We start from the raw sequence: 20,358 nt of genomic DNA on the forward strand, positions 1-20,358 counted from the left end.
ATAAGATAATACATGTTGGAAATAAATATTAAAACAAGACACTTCATAAAATCCATTGTGAATTATCTCTTTTTTTAATTAGATTTTTCCTAAAGCTTCTGTCAACCTCCCTCCTTGTGCAACATTCGAGGCCTTTGCTCTGCTGTCCTGTGTTACTTACGTAAAACAAAACCTGCTTTCCTACTGTGTGCTGCAATCTACAGCCTATGGCTACAATAGCCAGGTGGTCAGCAGATGGAGGCCAAGTGGCGGTACAGTGGATTTGTAAAAACAAAGGGCGAGATGGAAGGATTGGGACGGGAGCAGAGGGCCAGCGTGGTGGGAAGGACGGAGGGGGGAGGAATGACGGGGGATCAGAGGTGGGGAGGAGCAGAAAAATCTGATTGACCTTTCGGGCTAATCCACTTGTCACAGTGTGTGAGTGTTCCACCATCATCTCCCAGCACATGGCCAGTAGGAAATGCTCCGCTTGATACCAACACAGACGGACACAATGGGCTCCAGAATTGCACACTACCTTCTTCTCAGGTGAGGAATGGGGCATCTTTGGGGTTGAATCAGTATGTGTGCAACCCTTTATATATTTTTGTTTTATTATAACAAGATATGTCCACTCAACCTTACTCGTGCTGTGTGTTTCCTGAGGGTACTCAGATTTTGAGGATTACAGAAAATGAGCTTTTAACACACCTAGTGCCAAGACTTGTTGCTTTTAGTTTAATGCCTCAAGGGTGTGTATTATTTCCCTGCTGATATCATTCTTGCTGAACACTATGCACAGCTTTGATTTAGCAGAATATTATGGAAATTTCTCACAGCTGTACAAGGTAAACGTATGAAAGGATTCAAGCTTCAAAGAGCTGCTTCTTGGGTGAGTACCGGACTTGTTCAAGTTTCCAGGTGCTTTGCAGTAGCTGTAAAATTATAATAAACAGTTGAATATGGTGGATGGTAAGAAGTGGAAGCGCTGACAGATAATTGCCACCTATACCATCTAATGTTCACTGCATGAACATATACTCAGAGTGTGTACAGGACACTAAAGGAGAAGATGAGCTGCTGGTTGTCTAATGTTTAGGCTACAGTCATGCATTTTGGGGACCAAAATTAAAGCAATGAGAATAATAAGCACTTGATGGCAAGAGGTTATTATGTTTCATCTTTTGGAGACTGCGGCAGGTAGAAGTCTGGTCCTGATACTACCCAAACATGAGCTCAGCAGACATTTGGCATCATTCCTGGAGACGTTATCCATAATCCATAACCAGATTTCTTCCATTTATTTATTTTTACCTGCTATCGATGCAAGCATCTTGAAATCTGCTCATCAGAGTCTTTGCTTCCTTTCTAATGTAATATGCTGGAGTACAGAGCCAAACCAAACTGCTCTGCACGCAGCAACTTATGGACACGGCGTGAACTTTATAAATAAATGCATTATATTAAAATACACTCCACATAATATTATATAACATAATATTGTCTATGTTACTTGTTTTCATAATTCCTGGAGCATTTCGGCAGGAAGTAGCCAGTGCACTGTCCGAGCAGCTGGGGGCGCTGTCCCCTGTGAAACTTTGACCTGCAGTTTGGGCCAATCCCTGAGTAGCGTGAGGTCCAGCCCATGTCCCGCTCTGCCTCTTAGAAAAACACGCAGGCAAGTTGCAGAGAGACGAGAACAAGAGGGACACGGAGGGAAGGACGCTGGGGGAGTCTGATGTCAGAATGAGTCGGCAGCACGAGAGCTCAGCGCCGGAGAGCACGCGCGGATAGATACACAGGCAGGTAGACCGATAGATTACCTATCGATCAGTGATCGGATGACAGCTGTGGGTAAAACTGAAGAAAGAAGAAAAGGAGGAGAAACATGAGTTGGCAGCAGCAGCAGCACCAGTCCCGGGGAGTGGTTTTAACGGGTTACCACAGCAACACGGAACTGTTGCCGCAAACGGGACTGTGCGCGTCGAGCTGTCCGCCAGTCCCGGACCACGAGTCCGCCGTAGTAAGGTGGGACGTGTGTGTGTGTGTGTGTGTGTGTATATGTATATATATACTGTATGTGTGTGTGTGTGTGTGTGTGTGTGTGTGTGTATGTATATATATATATATGTGTGTGTGTGTGTGTGTGTGTGTGTGTGTGTGTGTGTGTGTGTGTGTGTGTGTGTGTGTGTGTCAGAGCAAAGGTCACAGTGATAAAACCGTTTTCCTCCTTTTTGAACTGGAGCTGTGGAGAATGTGTTGACTTTGCAGAATAGCTGAATAAAGCCACCTCTTTTGTGTTTTCTGCATCCTGCTGGAGAAGTTGAACCCAGCAGTAATCTGCTGAGCTGCACCCCAGGCAGGCAGACAGGCAGCTTTCTTCTCTTCTCTTTTTTTTTTTTCTTTTTTTATTATTTCAATAGGTGCTAACTCTTACCTTTGGCCTCGGGTTATGTTTTTCCTTCACCACCTTTCTAATCAACAGGTTCACCTTGGCCTTGTTACTCTAGCCCAGATTTTGCAGTGGAGATATCTAATTCCCACCTAGGTCCAAGGTTCATCTTTTCCCAATAATTTGTATTATAATGAATATTGCTCAGATTTGGCAGATATGTAAAGTAGTCAGTGCAATATATATATTTTTTTTCTTAGATTTGCATGTCTGTAAAATGATTATCTGTGTGGTTTTGGACTGTGGTGAACCAACTTGAAGACATTACTTTGGGCTGTTAGAAATTATATCTTATTTTTACTCTTTTCTGATATTTCATAGACAAAATGCTTAACAGTAATACAATAATTGGCTGATTAATTGATAAAGTCAAGGATTCCGGTTGCACCTTTGAATTTATGGGAGAATGAGATGCCAGGATTTTTTTAAATCAAGTAAACTCTATTAACTGAAATATTAAACATGTAAATTGGCCAGAGGATCATAGACAATTCAATCTGTTTTATGTTGAGTGTAGTATCAACATGTAATATGGTCCCAATACACTTGACAGACAACTAGAAACATCATAATCAGAACAAAAAGTCATGGACAAATAAGAGCAGAAGAGTGTGAACAAACACAAAAAAGACCAGAGATGTACAACTAACTGTACAGCCGGAGGCGTTGTTACAGTCTCAAGCTTTTGGTTTTACTTTAAAACCATTCAGAGGTGTCACCAGCAGGAACATCTGGTATCTTATCAGCTGTTACAGTTTCATGCATCAGCTCAGCGTTTAGCAGTGGGTAATTATTATTGTGTTGTTGATGATGATTGAGTGTTGACATGTTGGTCCAAAGCATCCCAAAGTTAGCTTGAGATCTTCAGACTTTCCTACTCAGTGAACCCCTGTGACCTGCATTAGTAAAGACCTGCCATTCATTTTTCAGGGTTTTTTTCCCCTTTTAAATTTGTCTCTTTTTGCGTCTTTATAGCCAAAGTGAAAGAATGCAGGGTTGCCGTCACTGCTTTTATTTTTATGACTTATTGTTTTCATGGCATGGCATCCTTGTTGTCGGCTTCTTCCAGCGAGGAAACGACCTGAGCAATAATTGAAGAGGTGCTGCGGTCACAGGGGCAACGATGAATGGGAAGCCGTCTCGTATGGAAACAGCTGTACAGTTGCACTCTTTTATTTATAACAGAGCGCGCTTATTTATCCGGCCGGGCCGAGCTGGCTGTGAGGCCTCGTGTTTACATCGGCAAAAAAATGCTGTCAACAACCGGTGGTGTGGTAAAAGTAAACAATGCAGTCCAGCTGGCATTCAGGTGGACACACCTGTCCCACTGTATGTGAGTGTGTGTGTTCCAGATGGCCTGTCCAGCCAGCTAGAAAAAATAAAAACAGCATCACATTACAGCCTGCCTTTGTCTCACCTCCCACAGCAGAGTGAGCGTGTCCTGTCTTGGTTGACTTGTGTAGGCTTAGTTTTGTGGTCATTGTTTCCCCAAGGCAGGAAATGAGAGGCAGAGAGAGAGAGACTCGGACAGACAAACAGACAGCACAGTGCTGCTGGCCCTGCACCAGCAGAGGACATCCGACCTAAGGAGCCTTAGGTTACGTGTCTGCTGGGAGTCTTGATGTCTGTATTTGGTGTGTTTTTCACTGTCCTGCAGTGTTTCCCAATGTATATATGTTGAGTGACTTAGTGGCCAGTAGACACGTGGTTCAAATAAATACAGTGTGGTGTAACAGACAAGACTAACTCGTACAGCAGAGATACAAGGCTGCACAGGAAGTGGAAGAAATAAAAGGTTACAGGACATAAAAAAGTGAACTCCAGCAGAACAGACAGGAAGTACAGTCACTTAGCTGTCCTCTATAGTACTCACTATCTTAGATTAGATTTGGAGCCTGTAAGAATGAACAGGACTCACAACAGAATGCTGTAAATGAGCTGAGGGAAAAAAAGTTAAATATAAACCAGAGAAACAAGTGGAAAGAGAGGTAGATGCCCTGCCCAAGAAAGACAGGACGATTGTAACAGACAGTGATGGGTGTTATATTTATCAGAGCTAAAGGCAGATGATTTATTCAACCAGTGCTGAGACCAGTAACTGTGTGAGAAGGGGAACAGATGCGGCCTCTGTCTTCACACAGAGCAGCTGGCATCTGTTAATTGAATGGGAATACCACATACATGCACACACTTCTCGTCCTCTTCCCTTTTCTTATGTTGGCTGCAGATTTCCTCAGCTGTCAATTCTTCACTTTTTTGTTGAAATTGCCAAACAAAAAATAATAATCTTATTGTCCACCACATCATCGTCAGTGCTAGAAAAACTACTTAGGTCCTTTAAAAGATCATTGTTGTACATTTTGGGAGATACAGTAATTAATTTTATTGCTGAGAGTTATTGATAAATTGATATAATTTCTGTTTACAGTAAATATGAAGCACAATACAAATACTGTATACACTGTAAAACTAAAACCACAACTTGTAGTTTTCACACTAGTTTTTTTTTGTACGTAACATGTGTGCACTTTAAACTTTTTGACATGCTCAGACATGGTCTGTTATCAATTTTCTGTTCTCACTCTAAGCAACAAACCAAATAAACATAGTTACCAAAAAAGTATAAACACCATCATGTAAAAACAAGTCCTATAGTTAAGATTTATCTGAAGTAGAAAGAGTATCAGAGCAATACATTTTAAGAAAACATGTTGAATTATTATGTTCTGTAGGCCTATATTATAATACTGGAATTTGATCAATGCTTTAACATTAGCAGCATTTAATGTTGAAGCTGGCCATGGTAAAATATACTGTTTGATGGTTAACATGTCAATACAGTATATTCTATAATTAATTTTATGTTTTGAATGTAAAATCTCAATCTTCCAAGTCACCAGTGGTGACATAGAAGTATAAAATAACATAAATTGGAAATCTACATTGCACACTATCAACTTAAGTTTTGTTCTGTAAAAATGTGTATTTTTAAACATGTGTTTCTATCTTTGTGAGAACAGTCAAAATGCAGTCCCCATTCCCTTACCCTAACCTTAATATCACAACTAAGTGCCGAACTCCAAACCTAATCTCAGCTCTAAAACCAAGTCTTAACCCTCAAATTGCACTTAAAAGATGTGAGGACCAGCCTAAATGTCCTCACATCTGTGTCATCATAAATAAATACGGTTTTTATAAAGACATTTACACACACACACACACACACACACACACACACACACACACACACACACACACACACACACACACACACACACACACACACACACACACACACACACACACACACACAGAGGTCTTGTAGGCTCAAATAGTTGACCAAGTGCACTTCCTCAGATCTTGACTCATATTATGATCATCGCTGCTAAACTTGCTCTTTGCTGGGTTCCTGTTTGCACCTAAAAGGTACAGAGTTGAATAATCTCACACACAGCTGCAGCCCTGTTTTTCTTGTTTGAATGTATGTACATACAGAGAATGTGTTTGTTTTACTCACAAGGGCACCTGACCTCTCTCTCTATGTCAGCTCTCAGCCTCTCTGTGTGTGTGTGTGTGTGTGTGTGTGTGTGTGTGTGTGTGTGTGTGTGTGTGTGTGTGTGTGTGTGTGTGTGTGTGTGTGTGTGTGTGTGTGTGTGTGTGTGTGTGTGTGTGTGTGTGTGTGTGTGTGTGTGTGAGAAAGATAGCAAAGTGACATTTTATGAAAAGCTTAGAACAAGTGGTTTGTGTATTGTGGCCTTGACTTTCATATTTTTTAAACTGGGAAAGCTCCACTCAGAAATACACAGGAGGAACGTCTGCACGTTTGGTTTGACTCATTCACAGTTGTCAAGACTTATTGAAGCTACAAAGATTATTTTTTTAACAAGGCTGTAAATGTATTTTCTTGCACCACCGGATTATAGGTAAATGGAAAACAAGGCAGGAGTGTCGGATCCCATCACATCTGTTTCTCGTCAGCCTTGATTTGTATTGGGTATCAGACAGATTTGGACTAACTGGCACTAAAATGCAGTTCTGAATGTAAATACATCCACAAATCTGAGCAAGAATCTGCAGGCATGTTAGCTGCTCTGTGAGACTTAATAAAAACATGGTGGCATGCCCACAGTGGCAATGCTAACCTGCTGAGGTTAAGCAGCATAATGCTTACCATGCTTGCCATCTTAGCAATATTTCCTAAATTGTACTAAACACAAAGTAGAGTTAATGTTGGTTAGTTTTGCAGGAAATTGTCTGAAACCACAGTAATGGATAAAAAAAATTCAGCTTTTCCCCAATGATGTCATTATATGAAAAGTCAGGGGAACACCAAATCCTCTCGGAGAGAGCTCTTTCTTTGTTTTGGCAGGCCACTGCATTTTACAAGCTTGTGCTTATTTTCCCAAAAAGAAGCACATGGATGCTTTGTTTTTATTGTCATTTCTGCAAAATAAAAAAATAAATTTTTTTTTAAACTATTAAGCATATTAAAGAGTGTTTTAATTATTCTGAAGTTTTTATTTTGGATTCAGAATGTAAATTTTGTGTGAAATATATTATAATTTAATGAGATGTAATTTCACATATCAACATTTATTTTTGTCTGGCAGCCCTCCATCCAGATAAATTATTGGCTTTTCATAAAAAATAATTTGAGATCCTCTGATCTAGGATTTACCCTGTAACACTTCAACTTCATAATCCATTTACTGTTTTTTGTAAATCCAGTGTAGTGTTAATGAAAAACACATGCTGCTTATTTCTTCAGTAATCTGAACTACCAACCCTGGTAAACTGATATGAGTATTAATATGTTTGAGTGTGTTTGCTAACCTCCGATTTATGGTTTGGTCAAACTGTTTTTCTTCCTGAAGCTCTGTATGAATGTAAATGATTAACTCACCCACTGAGTTCATGCATATGTGTCTGCCAGGTTTACATCTGCTTCTAAGGTAAACAAATCTCCTCAAGTAAATTTAGAAAACAGAGTCATTCTTGCCATTCCTCACAAGTGAAAACATTTCAGTTTAATTTCAATAAATTCAGCATTTCAAGGCAAAGGAAGATGTGTCAGGGAATATGTTTGTAATTATAAAGACAGAGAGGAGTCAGTGTATCACACTTCCCACCGGGAGGAAGGAAGAAGGAGAGGAAAAGAGATACTACCATGAAGAGAAAAAAAAAAGCAGGAAAAAAGGAGGAGTAGGGGGAGAGAGGAAGTGAAGACAGGAGGAGGATGAGGAGGAGGAAACTGTGAAATGAAAGAGGATGAAGGAGGAAGAAGAGGAGGAGGTCAGCTGCTGGTTAAATATCTGATGCATCAAAGTGTGTGTGTGTGTGTGTGTGTGTGTGTGTGTGTGTGTGTGTGTGTGTGTGTGTGTGTGTGTGTGTGTGTGTGTGTGTGTGTGTGTGTGTGTGTGTGTGTGTGTGTGTGTGACTAGATTTACTGGTGTTTTAATGTTGTCAGTGTGTGCGTGTGGCAGGAAGTCTGCTGTGGTATGTGGCTTTAGCTCGGTGTGACGCCTCAGTAATGCACAGCTGATAATTCCAAATTAATTAACACAGAACATGACTGACTTCCCTGTTAGTCTCACAGGCTAATTTATTTCATTTACTCCATTTGTCTCACTGTCTAGTTTCAATATTTTTGTCGTTTATTATTCAAGAGTTAGCTGATTTGATAGCTGAGTATTAAGTAAATAAAATATATTGTTTTTTATTTTTATTGACAATTTCTGTTAGTGTTTCATCTCCTCTTTCTTAGATCATTAGATCATTGTTGTTGAAATTTTGGCTTTTGCTTGTGCTATCATTATAAAGCGAGACTGTATTTGAATGAATTCTTGAGCACCCGTCAGATCAGTATTTATGCTGTTTCTAAATGCCAGACGGAGTCGAATGTGCTGTCTTCAAAGTTTAATAGGGGCAGGACCAGTGGTGTCCAACATAAAAGTATACATTTTTGAACAAAGTGGACATAATGTTGGTTCTCTTACCGGACGACTTGTGGTGACTTGAATCAGCCAGTAGCTACTCTTTCTCTCAGGCCTTTTTAACACTGACTAGCATGCAGCTCTGTATTTTTTTTTTTTTTCTAGCAGTGTGTTTGCATGTGAGATCACAAATGTGAGATTTGCAAATAGATGGATGAATGACAAGAATGTTCAGCTTCACTGACTAGTGTCATTGACTGGTGTCACTGTCATTGTCAGGTGTCAGGTAATATAAAAATACTACCTGACGTCAGTGGGTGATGATTTCCACTCACTCAGTTCTTAGGTTTGATTCTACACCATGTTGTCTCATGCCTTTTAGATATCAGTTTAACTCTGATCCGTCTGCATGTGTCCTCTCTGCTTTAGCAATAAACCATGACTGCACATGACATCATAATTTCCCTAAATTGTTTACTGACTCATACGGTCATATAGTTAGATAATTATTACTTAGAGTGTTATGCTGGCTCTATGAAGTCATTCCTTGCTATAATTAGCAGTTCAAACTGTCTCGGCTAAACTTATAAACACTTATAAACAACATGCTGAACTGCGTAAATTGTGTTTATCTAGCAAAGTCAAGTTCAAGGTGTGCGAGAGCTGCTAGCCTCACTCCCCCATATGTCCCCAACCTTATTAGTTGACTGGTTGGGAATTCAACATGCTACTGGCTCGTCTTTAGTTAGAGCGTTTGGCCGATTTCTGTCCTTCTGACTCACTCGCAGACGTGTGCCAAAACATGTCTCTCACTTGTCATACCATTAAAGGCAAAGGAAACATCGCTGCATACACACCTCCTCACAGAGAACAACAATCAGCTCTGAGCCAATCCAGCATTTATAATCCAGGAAAATATGTATGATACAAGTGCTGATATGAGACATCTATCATAATGCTGAGCATGGATTATGCCTAACAACCAGCGGAACACCAGATTTTTTTTTAATCTTTTTACATGTCTGACATTCCTCCTTCTGTCTGTGCATGTCTCCTTTGTAGCCGCAGAACAGGCCATTACACTCTGCAACAGAACCAAAACACACAACATGGAGACAGACATGGACCTTCCACTACCACCTGTACTACAAAAACCAGCAGCACTGACCCGCCATCACTTCCCAATCCAAGCTCCGCCTCTTTCCCCAGGTCCCAGCCCTCCTCCAGCCCCAAGACAGGCTCCAGTCCCCGGCACAGCCCCAATTCCAGGTCCAGGCCACGACCTGCATGCAAGCGCTGCAACTCTCAGGTAGGTTGTGAGTGATGTGATGGAAATCAATCGTACCTCACTTGTGAGCAGATTATCTTCACATTTAACCTGTGTAAAAAGTCATTTATTCCAACATGCTGCTGTTGTATAAAATCTAAAGTAACAATTGTTGTCCCTCATGTATTGGAAGTATTTAATGTCTCTTTGGGATGATGTGTTTTGAGTCTCAAGGATGAAGCAGAGTGAAAGTAAAGCAAACTCAGGTCTTTTAAAAGTTTAGGTGGTTTATGAAAAATATGTGGATGTGTGTGTCTGTATGTTATCTGAGAGCATCTTTGCAGCCACCTTTGCGACTTGTTCAGACTGGTTGCGAGTCTTGTGCAGCTATTTGTTATCTCTTTGCATTATATCCAGAACACTTTTTTTTTTTAACATTAACAGTTGTTTTGGACTGGAACAAGAATGAGTACAACTTGAAACTGCCTCGTCTTTGTGCATCTGCACATCTTGCAGGACTCTCTGGATGAGCTGGAGATGGATGACTACTGGAAGGAGGTGGAGAACATCACCCGCTCAGGGGGAGGAGCAGGGAGGGGAGAAGGTGGCGGAGAAGCAGAAGTTCAAGAGGAGGAGCAGCAGAAAATTCCTGAAGGTAGGATACACCGTATCTGCAGGACATAAACCTCACTCTTTACTCACCGTAGATCTGATCATGTATGTGGTCAGCCCTTTTTGTTCTTGATTGAGAGAACTGTACTTGGAGAGTTGAACATGAAGCGTCAGAGTTTGATCATTAGCTAGTCTGTGCATGTGTGTGGTTCCAGATAGGGACGGATTCTGAGCAATGTAATATGAAAGTCCCCACCCACCACTCCTCCCACATAGAAGAAAGACATGCAGACTGAAAGCTGCATCCTGTGTCATTTTCTATTTCTTTCAGTAACATTTTGCAGGAGAGATCCACAACTCTCAGACTCTTTCAAGCACAAAAACAACACAAATGTTTATTGTCATTTTATGTCTTTTTGCAGACGATGTGCTTCTCTTTGTAGAAGTTTAATGTCACACGTTGATCTGAAGTGACTGCTGTGACAGCTGTTGTCTTCAGCCTGTTTGTGAAGGCTATTGTTGTCTTGAATAAACACACTCTTCCTGTATGAGATATGTGTACAGTACTGTCTGTGGTTACTCCTTTCCCTTTCCTGCACGTATAGGACTGTTCAAGTGTTTTAGATCTCTTGCTTTTCCTTTTCATATGTTGATCACCTCTTTCACCCATTTGGAGCAACAAACTGGCACCCTTGATGTATCATATCAGCAACCAAATGTGATATCATCCATCATCTTCCCTTTTCAATAAAGCCTCTCTCTTTGTGTCTTTCAGAAGGAGAGCAGGAGGAGGCGTGGCTTACAGAGGCGGGGCTAGCACGGCTGTTTGATGATTCATTGGCAACTGACCAGGATCAGGTGTCAATCATTTATCCCTTATTTCATTAGTGTCATCTGAGTCCAAATTGAGTCATAGTTTATCAGTTTGATATTTTCAGGTCAAAGCCCATCTAATGGAAAACAATATGATCTAGACAAATGGATAGATACATGTTATACCTACTGACTCATGTCTGATCCTGACCGATTGATTGACAGGAAGAAGACAGCGCAGTGTTCCTGTCCACACTCACCAGAACTCAGGCGGCAGCTGTAGAACGTCGCGTGACAACACTGCAACAGACTTTGCTACGGCGACGCAACCGGCAGCACCTTCCTGATGTCCGCGATATATTCAGACCTCCTGAGAAGGTTAGGAGATGCACATGTTCATCAGCACAAACTAGTCAAGTTAAAAATCCCATTTACTTCACTTCATGCTGTGATCTATGACACCGGCTGGAATTTATAAAAAATAAAAAAAATTGTATGTCCCGAAATGTCATACTGTTGCTTTAAAGCTATTGGTTATTAAGTTCCTTTGAAAATTATTTTCATGGAAGTCTGTCACAGAATCTCAGTAACAACTCATTGTTGAGAACATTATGTTGGATATCTGGACACTGACTCTCCACTTTTTGATGAATTGAACATCCCACCACAATAAAGAAATTCAAAGTTTCCTTTTTTACTCGCCACAAAGGACGTGGTCACGACTTTGTGTTCACTGCCACAACAGTCTGGAGATATTCAGTAACCAGTTTCTACTAAACTTGCTGCTGCACTACTGCGAGTCCAAACTACTTGAACGAAGAGTTTCCCCTTTCTTCTGCTAAGACACACATTTTGTCCACTAATTAACAGATAAGATAATATGTAACAGTGTTCTGTGAATTTGCTGTGTTGTGTTGAGCTTGCTGAACACTGTGTACTGTGCAGTTACTGTATGTCTCTGTGTTGCTGTGTTGCAGGATGCGGAGCCTCACAAACTCAAACAGGGAAGTGAGAATGGAGAAAAAGTTGCATCTCCAGCCGGTATGTGCGACATACTCATCCAGACACACACGCATGCAGCATGAGTCAACGTAGAGAAAGATTAACTAAGGCCCAAATAAACTTCTGCCGGGCAATTCACAGACACACAAGTTGGAAATAATGGAAGAGAGAAGATTATGAACACAATACAATGTGATATTATGCCATAAAATAGTAAGTAATACAACAGAGCAGCCCTTTTTATAACCTTTCTGCAGATATTTAGAGGAAGTGCAATTTATCGTTACTATAAAATTAAATAAAAAGATTGAATATATGCTACAACAATGAATTCAGGTAATCTGAACTAATAACTACTGATTTATTATGAACTTTTCTATGTTGTAAAATCTTTTGGTAAAACCTAACAGTGTACTTAAAGAGACACAAAAAATCTGCAATTTACTTCCTCTCTGCTACAGTGACTAATGCACTGTGGGGTTTAAACAAGTGTAAAACATGTTTATTGTCTGTCTCTCTGTATAAAGACTTGCACTTTGCTGGCATAAACACATTAACTTGTTGTACACTGCTTGTGCGGTCACATCTTTTATTGCTTTTGGGGGTGTTTCTCAACAGAAATGGAGACTGAGTTGAACGTTGAAGTGGCATTTTCAGAGCAGGCACTCAGTTACAGGGACAACCATCAAAGCTTAAAGGTCACTGCCAGCCTTAACTCACCCGATGACAAACTACCAGTGAGTTGCATGCTTCTACACTGAAACATACATACAAAGGCTTTATGCACATTCACTTCCTCATCCTGTTTACTTATTTGTTCTATATTAAACGTGTCATGTTCAAGTGTTGCGGCTCCAGTGAATAAACTGGATGCACTGATTATTATTATTATTATTATTATTATTATTATTATACTCATGCAAGCAGAGTCAAAGCCATTTTGAATTGCTTTTTTATGAATTGTTGCCATGATTATCAGAGATAACAGAAAGACTGATAAACGACAGACCTGAATAGGATTGTGTTTTTTAGGTTTGAAAAAAATGTTTTCTGTCCTAATTTTCTCTTTAAGGACTTAGATATTTGTAGTATTTGTTTGCTGTAGTGCAGCTCTTGTTATATTTTAAATGTTACATAAAAATTGACTTGACTTTAATTATTGGATTGCAGGCATTGCGAAACCGTTTTATTAACGAAATAGCATGTGTCTTGTAGTTTTACAACCAGAAGTTGTTGACATTGTGAGGTCAGATTTTCTTTTTTATTTCTATAGGATGCACTAGGAATGTTTAAAGTGTACAGTCTGTGTCAACAAGTTGTGTTTTTATGTTATGGTTTGTTTGGGATGCATGACTTTTTTTTTTTCTTTTTTTTTAAATCTGTCCTCAAATGTAATTGCACCCATGAGCAATGACGTACAGTTTAATGTTAGGAATAAACATTGGAAATGAAACAATATTCAGTGTTGCAAATGAGCAGAATGCAGCTCTTTCGTAGGAGCAGCCTAAGTGCTGGTCTTCAGTGACATCTGGTGGTTGAAGCTGGTACAACAGCTCAATGCCACTGCTGCCTGCATTCATATAAGAGCTATATAGGGGCTCGAGTTATGCCATGCACAATGCAATTAATTCACTGTTGCACTGTGCACAGGTGGGTGTAGGAGTTCATCCACAGTGACTGACCACTCTGTTCCCCTTTCCCTTTATCTTTCTGCTCTAGAACTTCAAGCTGCTCCCAGATAAAACAGGTCAGACCAAAATAGGAGATCTGTCTCCTCTGGATATGAAAAAGGTAATATGCTGGGACAGGCTGCATGATCTGTATCTGTCAGTTTATTTAATGATTGACCCACCACCAAAAGGTCTGTTAGTTTCGATGTCTCCTGTATGGTTGTTGTATAATATTTTCAATTTTGTAATGTTCTGTCAGGTGCGTAGACTGGTGCTTGTGGAGATGGCTGCTCTGTTTGACACTGCCGGGATAGACACCAAGGCACACAAAGCTGTCAAAGTTAAGACTAAAGGTACACACACACACACACACACACACACACACACACACACACACACACACACACACACACACACACACGATTTGGAAAGCCCAAAGGGTAAACAAAACTGAGTTTCATCACACACAAAAATACACACTCAGTTACACAAATAAAGACGTATAAAAGTATGAGTATTTACACACATACACACATAGAAATCTATGCAAATGCTGACACAGACAAACAGAATTCAGTTAAAAAAAACCTGAAATTAGTACAAATTAATTTTGTATATATAACATTGTCTGCATAGTTGATAAGAAATCTCAGCATTACTCAGTATTTGTGTTTGTGTGTGCAGAAAGTGGTCTGTTTGGGGTTCCCATCCCCACTTTATTGGATCAGGACCAGAGGCGGGCCCCTGGGACCAAGGTGCCATTCATACTGCAGAGGGTGAGCACGCCAGCCAGTCACATTGTCAGTTTGAGATCTGGGCCATTCAAAGTCACAGCAATGATGAGGGGGAAGTCTTGTAATAGTAACCAATCCAACAGCAGCAGTATATCAGTGCATCTCGCTCTATTTCTCATATTGATAATTTACACTGCACAGTATCACATGGGGACTGAAACTTGTTACCAGTAAGTCCAACATAATTGTTCTTGTGGTATTTTACCTAACCTTAATCTTTCTCTCTTACCATTAGCTTATTAGTCATATTGAGCAGGAGGGATTAGACACCGAGGGGCTGCTACGGATCCCTGGAGCAGCCACTAGAGTCAAGGTGGGTTTGACTGCAACCCCATAGACACACTGTAAAATGATCAAATTATGAGGTCGATCAAAACACAATTGCTAGCTGGCAACCTACCATTTTGCTGAAGCTGATAAAGTTGTGGCTTATCTATGTCTATCTGTGTATGTTCCGAAATCCAGTCACTGTGCCAGGAGCTCGAGTCCTCTTTCTATGATGGGATGTTTTCGTGGGAACATTTGAAACAGCACGATGCTGCTAGCCTTTTGAAGCTGTTCATCAGGGAGCTACCCCATCCACTGCTGACTGTGGAGTACTTCAACGCATTTATCGCTGTTGACAGTATGTATACAATCTGTCCATGAAGCATTGTGTTTAATCACAAGAGCTTTACAGACACGATATGTCAGACAATGAACTGACACACTCACACATTCATGTGTGTGTGTGTGTGTGTGTGTGTGTGTGTGTGTGTGCGTGTGCGTGTGTGCGTGTGTGTGTGTGTGTGTGTGTGTGTGTGTGTGTGTGTGTGTGTGTGTGTGTGTGTGTGTGTGTGTGTGTGTGTGTGTGTGTGTGTTGACAGAGCTCCCCACGAAGAAGCAACAGCTTCAGGCTTTGAACCTGCTGGTCCTTTTGTTACCCAAGGCCAATCGGGATACTTTGAAGGTAGATGCACATGCAGTCCTTTTGAAAGGCGTGACCCTTTATTTCATTAAAACTAAAATGATAAATCAAATTTCCATTTTGCCAGGCACTGATGGAGTTTTTCCAGCGTGTGATCGATCACCAGGCCAACAATAAAATGACACTGAACAATGTTTCTGTTGTCATGGCACCCAATATCTTCATGTTCAAAGGCTTTCGGTCCAAGGTTACAGAGCAACAGGAGTTCTCCATGGCAACCAGCACGGCCAACATTGTCCGGCTGCTGATCAGATACCAGAATCTTCTCTGGACAGTAAGATGCAAAGAAACACTTTAGTTTTAACACTTTTATAAATTAACTGTGCATTTGAGTCAAAGTCAACACTTGTATGAGTATAATAGGCAGAGAACGCTTTTCTCAGCGTATCCTGGCTAGACATCTACCAAACACTCATTGATTTATCCAGGCAGCATGGAGGATGGTACAGTGTGTACAGCCCTAATGGTATCACATCTCTCTGTTGTCTCTGTATCCAGATCCCCAAGTTCATTGTGACCCAGGTCAGACAACACAACATGGAAAGTCAGCGGAAACTAAATAAAGAGAGAGCTGTGCGGAAGCTGCTGAAGAAGATTACCACTGACAAAGTATCTGATAAAGCTGTCCCTGAGGTACGAGCTTTAATTTTCTTGTTTTTGATGGGAATTTCATCTTTTAGCTGACATACTGTACAATTTGTTTCAAAGCAGTGGACTGTATGCTTTCACTTTCATATGAGCAGTAAACAACTAGTAAAGCAGAGAAAAGAGTTCCCCACATCTTTTAATCAGTGAACATGTATGGCAGCATTAGATTGTACATAAATAGAGTGTTACAGTATAAACCTGATGGTCACATTAGATGCCAACTGATCTGTCCACAATGGCCACATCATACAGATTGTATATTCCGTCTTCAGAGGAATGGTGACATCTAGTGGTGCTGAAGTGATTTGCATGCAGTATTTATAAACATTGAAAACAAAGGTTTTCACACAATTTAAATTATTTTCCAGCGCACATAATCTTCTTTTGTCACTCAAAATGGACATCTGATTAGCGGTCAACCTGCTCTCCGGATTGGTTGATGCTTGACTGGTTGATCACATAGAAGTTATGTTTACAAGCTAATATATATATATATATATATATTTATTTTTTATACGGAAAAACCCAGAGGAGTATAGCAGCCTGTTAAAATGGATCTGTTCCTGCGGACAAATTCTTGGTGAATGAGTAACTGCAGTAACACTTGACCCCGGTGCTGTGAGTCCAGACAGTGACTTGAGTTTATTATACAGAGGAGCAGTCATTTATTCAAGTCCACATTCTTTAGTTTCCCTGAGTCTTATGTGAGTGTGTGTTGATGAGTGTTTTGGGTGATGGCCTCCGTCTTCTGAAGTGTTTATGGCCGTGTGATTGACTGTGTTTCTCTCCTCTGGCTCTGTTTTTGAATGTTTACAAGCAGGAGAATTCGCAGGGATTTATACGAGTCCAAGCGCCGCAGTTCAGTAAAATCTCCATGGCAGTTCAGCTCACCGAAACGTTGCTAGCCGCTGATGTATTAACTCGCTTCCTCAGCCAAGACAGGTAATGTGTATACTAGCAGCACTTCAAGTAGACATGCAGGCATGTTGTACTTCTCTTGGCTCTGTAAAACTTGTCCTTTGATCTCTTTATCTCTTCCTCTTGCTGTCTTCCCCCCCCTCTCTTTTTCTCTTCGTCCTACTAGCTCAGTGGCAGTGAAAAAAGAAGAGCTGTGTCTCTATGAAATTGGTGGAAACATCAGTAAGTCCTGCTCCCACTACAAAATCATAAATTATGTTTTTACATTTTATTCTCTGCTAGTAATCCTGCTAGTGCTCCACTAGGATCAAAGATCCACCAGAAATTAATCACAGTTATATTAAGTACACCCATGATGTTCATCTGTTAAACGTCTGTCTTTGTCTTCACTCCTTCTTGTCCTCGTCCTTTCCAAGAGGAAAGATGCCTGGATGGAGAAACGTATATGAAAGACCTCTTCCAGCTGAACCCTACAGCCGAGTGGGTCATCAAACCTGTGCAGAGATAAACTCATTTCTACCATCATGCCCTGCTGAATGCTCCGGATGTTCGCCACTGTGTCCTACTAGAAGGAGACGGTTCTCTGTGGTTTCTGCTGGTTCTGGATGCATTTGGACCGTTCGTGTGTCGCATACATACTTTTAGTTGGCCCTTACATCTACCGAGAAATGCAAATCGTACACTGGCAGGTTAAGAAGTTGGTGAAATATGTGGGAATACATTTCTTTTCTAGTTTATTTCATTGTCAGAATTCCTAGACGGGAAAATAGGAAAATGACAGGAAATGTGCAAAAACGAGATGGGATTACGAACCTCTTCCACTTTTTCCACCCTGTCTTGTGCTGCCTAATAGAATTGTGGCCAACAGAACCATGAGTCTGAAGTACACTACAGTTTTCCGGCTGAAAGAAAACCACTTGTTTGGAGACCTTGTCATGTCTGTGCACTGGTGGAAAAATTCTCCCAGTTTTGTGTACTGTGATTTATTGCATCTAATCACTTTACTGAGTCTGCAGTAATAAAATGAATGACACAGTTTGGTGCAATGAGGTATAACGATCTTTAAATCCATCATGTAGATCGTTTAAGGCCCAATTTCTGTTGGCTAATTTTGAGAATCTTGTATCAATTTAAATTTTTATTATAAGCCCTAAAAGGTAAATATGTGGCCACATTATTGACTGTCAGTATATCACAGGGCTTCACCAGGAGGACCAGGGGGTCCAAAGCTAAATGAGGACAGGTAATGAAGTAAAACAAAATGTTGAGCATGCCATAAGGCAACAACAACTGATCAAAATCTCTCCACTGTCACTGACCAGCTGGCACACGAGATGATGACTTGGACATTACTGAATACCTTCCCTGTTTTCAAAAAACATAATTTACATTAATGTTCTGTGCATTAGAACTTTTTAAACTGTACATTAAAACTGCTCAACACCAGCGTGCAAATGTGAACAAACACATTTATATATTTGTATACATATTGGAGTATGTGTGCAAAGCTCACATCACGTATAGTTTTGTATCGAAGACTTGATTGTTATAAAGATATGTTGGAATCTGAAGTGCACATATTAAACAAATAAACTGCTGACTGTATAAATGGCCTTATGAAATGATACATTTGCACACAATGGCTTCCACAAGTATCTGGACTTGAATATTTTTGGGATTTGTTGTTTTGCTTTTTGGCTGTGTAAATTTCATAATCTGGACATCATAATATATTTAGCACTATTTTTGCCAGGAATGGAAAATTTCCATTTGATCTTTTTGGCACTTGCGGTATTTGAGCTTCTTTTAGCTTTCAACAAAAGCCTAATCTGAATCTCTATGGTTTCTCACAGTTTCAACAGTCTGTGGAGGATCACATCTGAACAGCAAAGTCAAACTCACTAATGCTTCTCTTCTGATAAAGCTTTGGACCGTTAAAAACAAATAATTTGTCACAGTTTGAAAAAAGCTTTGGAACACTCCTTGTCTTTTATTATGTTGTTTACTGTGAATGGTTTTTTTTTCCAAATGATGATGTATTTGTCTAAATGCCTCTGTAACGACCACTAAAACGGCTTGTAAATAAACATGCAGTTATTAATTACGACATCTGCTTATGTATGCAAATGACCCAACACGGTGCATGCATACTGGAAAAATCATTGTGCTATTAATTTGGCTCATTTTTACATATTGTTGTGACAAACACTGGGGGCCTGATTTATTAAGACCTCAAATAAAGAGTACTAAATTGCTTACTGTTTTGCGGGTGATTTACTGGGAGTATTTGCATTACTGGTGTCGGGTGCAAATTTCTGTATTCAAATGAAAATAATTAATATTAAATTGTCTGCAATAAAACAGGAGGGACGGTGGATGAGATGCTTCTAACAAACACTGAGCAGCAGGTCCAGCTCTTTCTGTGATGAGCAGGTGAATTAGTCTCGTCCAGTGCCTCGCGAGTGCTCGGGAACCTTATGTACCTTTGAATTCTGTGGGACACATTCAGGACCCAGGAGAGAAACTAATATTTTGAAACTGAAAAAAAAATGCAGCAATATTACAGCTACATATGATATGAACAAATCAACCCCAAGGACACCATGTAAGCACATAGAGAGATAAAACAAGTGGTGAAGAAATAAAAGTCACAATGAGTGTCCTTGGATGTCTTCCAGTTCAATCTGTTCCACCTTAGAGTATAACAACTGACTGATTATATTATAGATTTGTATTTCTTTTAAGTTCTTAAAGGCTTCTTAATGTCTTTGAAGAGTGACCACATGGTTGTCATGGAGAGACGTGTCAGCAATGCAGAGTAAAGCATTTATTGCATAATTTACTTTGTGTTCAATTCATTTCAATTTGCTTTATTAGCATGAATGTCCAGTTAACATTATTGCCAAAGCATCAAAGTTAATAATAGTAGCACAGAGGATAATACAGTACCTTATCATTGCAATAATAAAGACATACAGCAGGTAAAATAAGTATTGAACACATCAACATTTTTCTCAGTAAATATATTTCCAAAGGTTCTATTGACATGAAATTTTCACCAGATGTTGGTAACAACCCAAATAATCCATACATACAAAGAAACCAAAACAAATAAGTTCAGAAATTAAGTTATGTGTAATAATGTTAAATGACACAGGGAAAAAGTATTGAACACGCTTACTGATATTTATTTAATACTTTGTACAAAAGCCTTTGTTGGTAACGACAGCTTCAAGACGCCTCCTGTATGGAGAAACTAGTCGTATGCATTGCTCTGGTGTGATTTTGGCCGATTCTTCCACA

General features: G+C 40.0%; 1 protein-coding gene across 4 annotated transcripts; it reads left to right on the plus strand.

Moving 5' to 3' along the window:
* The first annotated feature begins 1,648 nt into the window (after positions 1–1,648).
* Positions 1,649–19,310, plus strand: arhgap18 (Rho GTPase activating protein 18). Of its 4 annotated transcripts, none has more exons than XM_069714396.1 (18): positions 1,649–2,007; positions 9,427–9,673; positions 10,148–10,286; positions 11,019–11,101; positions 11,282–11,434; positions 12,034–12,097; positions 12,677–12,795; positions 13,778–13,849; positions 13,988–14,081; positions 14,413–14,504; positions 14,758–14,835; positions 14,988–15,147; positions 15,389–15,471; positions 15,557–15,763; positions 15,988–16,122; positions 16,955–17,079; positions 17,222–17,277; positions 17,472–19,310. In XM_069714396.1, the coding sequence occupies exons 1-18, from the start codon at positions 1,868–1,870 to the stop codon at positions 17,561–17,563; spliced, it is 2,139 nt and encodes a 712-aa protein (XP_069570497.1). In that variant the 5' UTR covers positions 1,649–1,867; the 3' UTR covers positions 17,564–19,310. The 4 variants fall into 4 exon arrangements, with proteins under 4 accessions (XP_069570497.1, XP_069570498.1, XP_069570499.1 ...); XM_069714397.1 differs by having other exon boundaries at positions 1,650–2,007; positions 16,958–17,079; XM_069714398.1 differs by having other exon boundaries at positions 1,650–2,007; positions 9,574–9,673.
* The last annotated feature ends 1,048 nt before the right edge of the window (positions 19,311–20,358 follow it).

Source organism: Brachyistius frenatus, unplaced genomic scaffold, assembly GCF_029030835.1.
Source record: "Brachyistius frenatus isolate BFR_SWC_R1_liver_20210118 unplaced genomic scaffold, ASM2903083v1 Contig_130, whole genome shotgun sequence".
Taxonomy (NCBI): domain Eukaryota; kingdom Metazoa; phylum Chordata; class Actinopteri; family Embiotocidae; genus Brachyistius; species Brachyistius frenatus.